This window comes from Malus sylvestris, chromosome 14 (assembly GCF_916048215.2).
Source record: "Malus sylvestris chromosome 14, drMalSylv7.2, whole genome shotgun sequence".
Taxonomy (NCBI): domain Eukaryota; kingdom Viridiplantae; phylum Streptophyta; class Magnoliopsida; order Rosales; family Rosaceae; genus Malus; species Malus sylvestris.
In genome coordinates, this window is record NC_062273.1 from 1,347,906 (window position 1) to 1,351,728 (window position 3,823).

A 3,823-nucleotide genomic window follows, 5' to 3' on the forward strand; every position below is an offset into this window, starting at 1 on the left:
GTTTTGAAATAAAACTTATTTTCAAATTATATTTGAATCATTATTTTGAATTCATTATTTTCATTATGAGGAATATTTTTATAACAACTGATTTTGAATGGCATAAAATCTTTACTCACAGTCAGTTCATCGAATATCTCAAATTCAAGGTAAACACAGACCAATCATTTGTTCAATTCTTTTTATTTGTTTATAACAGTTGGTTTTATGACATATTTAATCATGGTTATCATCCGCATCAAATTTCCAATATATATATTAGGTTTCCAAATCATTCATTTTCCTATCTTAATCAGAAACAATATTGTATCAGAAGGAAGTCTAAAGCCTTTCCAGAAGAGCCACAAATAATTAAAGTATGATCACTCTAATAATTGTTTCGTAATCGAAACAATGTGGCTCAGCAGCACAGATTATTGGGGAAGAACTAGATGCAGCTTTTGATTCTGTTTCTGGCCATCAGAGTTTAGAAAAACCCGTTCATACGGCAGTGTTTATTCCGGCTTTCGGCACGTAATCACCGAATACTTGATTAGGTCCTTCTTGAATCCTTGGATCATCAATGGCATTACCAATGCTCCTCTTATTGTTTTTATCCCTGCTCAATTCAAATCAAGAAACACAATTATTCCGGCTTTTCGACCAAAAGATTTCAAGAAACGCAATTATATAGATGGAATAAATGAAAGCTGAGACTGTATCTGCAACCACAGATAGAAACGTGCAGAAATCAACTGATGTAGTATGAAATGTGCATCACAAAACAATTTATTGGGAAGAAACGCTAAGTTCGTACCGGTGCCTAACAGCGATGTAAAACCCTTCCATGTCAATGCCGAGCGGATAACTGCAGGCCAAAACGGGGCAACATAAGGGGACCAATCTTCCGCCTTGATGTCCTGCCATGGAAGGTTTCAGATGTTATTGCAGGTTGATGTAGAGACACTGGGTTGTTAGATCAAAAAGACTTGACATGTTTTGAAGGGATTTAGTCCAGCCAATATTTGAGCAGGAAGTCATTTCCGCAAGCCCATTTTCTCCCCATGCACATGCTCGTAATATGGATCTAGGAAAATCATTTCTATATTTGAGCAGGTAATTTACCTCGAGCGAGTGGGACTCGAGTAACTTGAGATAATCAGCAGTGGAACACCAGGCTGGAAGATAGAATGAATTGCATATCCTGTCCAGGAGATTCTTCTCATCTGGCTTCAAGGTTTTTTCAGAAGCACCAAGATCCCTGTGGCACCATGTGACTATAATTATTGTTGCTCCTGGTGCAGCAACTCGAACCAACTCATTCACAAACTGCACAGTTTTAAAAAGAGAGCAAAGAGAATATTAGGGCAAGTATTTATACAAAGAGTTTAACAGTCTTTCTACGTTGCAGTTAACTATACTTGCGGACAAAGTACGATGACATATCATGCAATCGTATTTACCACATATTGACAATTGTAAATTGACATTATCAACAATATTAAAGACATCGATAGCATATTTGACTACATATCAATGCATGCCCGCATTCAAAAAGTGCAATTAACAGCGGCGTATAAATTTTACGAATCTTGCCCTATTATCAAACCGGTCCAGTGGAAAGAGGTATGACCTTGGCTTTGTCAAGCATGTGCTCACCACTCTCCATGGACCATACCAGATCAAATTCCCCGTCAGGAAATGGTTGGTCCAGAGCATCTGCAACTTGAAACGAAGCCTGCAAATGATGAACAGAAGTTATCTTCATTTAATTGAGTCATGGAACATGTTACATCTCTATCATCAACCAAAGCTTACATTGGGACCCGTTCACATAATTGAGTCAGGGAAAAAGATGCTTTCAGTTTGATGGTGAATCATAAATTCAATTCGAGTCTTGTAATACAGATATGGTGCAACTGTTAAACTGAAGAATTCGTGGGTACCTACTCACATAAATGGGTCCCATATATGGATCCAAAATATAATTATCCGTTCTCCTAGACCCCATAGTCTAAGGAAAGTGTGGTAATCGTCCGTACGAATTTAATCCAAACGGTTTGTGTTTATTTACCTTTTGATGTTGTACTTTATCCTCTACTGTTGAATTATCGAACAGTCATTGCCCATAATTTTTTTGACCATAGGGTTTTGGAGACCGGAGCTCTGATAAATGAACAGGTTTTATTTGGGGACTACTTTTGGAAGAGCAAAAGGCTGCTTTCTCTTTTTGGCAAGGATCTTAAAATTACTGTTTAATAATTAAGGGCTCATTTATATGTGCTTTTAAAATAATTAAAAGCGTTTTTAGAGAAAAAATTTTTAGATTCCAAAAGCACTTGAAGTGCTTTCTGCAAGAAGAATCAGTTATGTGCTAGCACGTTAAATACCTTTTCAGAATTTATTTACATTTTTACTAAGGATTTGTTTTAAAAACATTTTGAATTATTTTAAAAAGCACGTCCAACCAAGTAATAAAAAGTTACAGCGTGCCTCTCACAAAAGAAGTTCTAACAAAAGCACTGTCCAGCAGAAGTGCTTCCTACAAAAACAGTGTTCCAATTAATCGGATTCCGGCTTAACCAAACGATAAGGTGGGGATTACCTGATTGGCTAACCCTTGGGCAGCAGCAAGAGCATTGGCCCTTTCAGCCTGCACAGGGCTGAGGGTGATGCCTTTGGCATTGGCCCCATATTTACTAGCCAGATATCTGGAGCTCCCTCCGATCCCACATCCCACATCCACCAAATTCTTAGGAAGTCTAGTTGGGGGCTCCTCTGCAAAAACCAATTACAAATTTAAATTACACTATTACCCGAAAACTATCATTAATTAATCAAATCACCCACAATAAAAAGATAAGATAGAAGGAGAGTGACCAGAAATGCCGGCGAATCGGAGGACCTCGTCGATCATGCGAATCTGGGCGGCGCGATGGTCGGGAATGGAGACCGAAACGTCGGCGTCTGGGTCGTAGTATCCGTGGTGCATGTGGTCGCCCCAGATGTTCTCCCACAAGCCAGACGACTCGTCGTACAGCTCAGCAATCCCCTTCTTCAGCTCCACTGCCTCCATCGCTGCCGTCTCCGCCACCGCGTTCAGTCTCCTCAATCCTCTGTTCCTGGAGTTCGCTCCGACCACGACTGTACTCGCACGATTGAGACGGTAGCACATGCGAGGCAGCACTGCTCGTGTCGTCGTCGACGATGATAATCCAGCCGTCTGGTACGACACGCATGCCATCGGGACTAAACAGAACAAATTATTAAAACTCACAGATCAAAAATTCAAATCCAAAAAATATAAGAAAAACCCAACAGAGTGAATTGTTTGTGGCAGAAACCACCTTGAAGATTTTAATTAGCAAATCAGTCCTCTGTTATAGGGTTTTGCGACGCTGCAGCTCTACCAGCAGAAGCTCGATGAGGGAGAGAGAGTGAGAGAGCGGATGATAACGAGGGATTTGGAAAGTTGGTGGCTCTTGAGAAACCATGTCGGGATAAAATAGTGACGATGACGACATCGATGCGATTTTGGTTTTAAATTGCACACAAAATTATTTTGATAAAAAATCATAAGTCGACTGTTCCAAAAAAAAAAATCATAAGTCGACTGTGTTGACAAAAAATGTTTCATTTTAGTAATATTGAGACTCTTTAAAAGTGTGATCATGGAATTTCCGCTACCTTACGTTTTTTTGGCACAATTTATGTATTAACATTATAAAACATTGGTTGTGCTAAAAACATGAAATTGCGAATGATTCCTAGAAAATCTTACTTTGAGAGACTCGTATTTATATTCTTTTTGGTTTTTTAACCAAAATAGTCCCTGAAATTTGCA

General features: G+C 39.1%; 1 protein-coding gene across 1 annotated transcript; it reads right to left on the minus strand.

Moving 5' to 3' along the window:
• Positions 1 to 226: 226 nt before the first annotated feature.
• LOC126600160 (tocopherol O-methyltransferase, chloroplastic-like) lies at positions 227 to 3,493 on the minus strand. Its single transcript, XM_050266710.1, has 7 exons — positions 3,327 to 3,493; positions 2,860 to 3,228; positions 2,585 to 2,757; positions 1,613 to 1,717; positions 1,105 to 1,308; positions 797 to 899; positions 227 to 598 (listed from the first exon to the last, which is right to left on the minus strand). The coding sequence occupies exons 2-7, from the start codon at positions 3,221 to 3,223 to the stop codon at positions 495 to 497; spliced, it is 1,053 nt and encodes a 350-aa protein (XP_050122667.1). The 5' UTR covers positions 3,224 to 3,228; positions 3,327 to 3,493; the 3' UTR covers positions 227 to 494.
• Between the last annotated feature and the right edge of the window lie 330 nt (positions 3,494 to 3,823).

Excerpts from the sequence above, each read along its gene's own strand:
- LOC126600160 (XM_050266710.1), bottom strand. The coding sequence starts at position 3,223 with ATGGCATGCGTGTCGTACCAGACGGCTGGATTATCATCGTCGACGACG. Across the intron at positions 1,718-2,584 it reads CCCAAGGGTTAGCCAATCAG|GCTTCGTTTCAAGTTGCAGA; the intron begins GTAATCCCCACC and ends CATCATTTGCAG. Across the intron at positions 900-1,104 it reads TCGAGTCCCACTCGCTCGAG|GACATCAAGGCGGAAGATTG; the intron begins GTAAATTACCTG and ends CTTCCATGGCAG.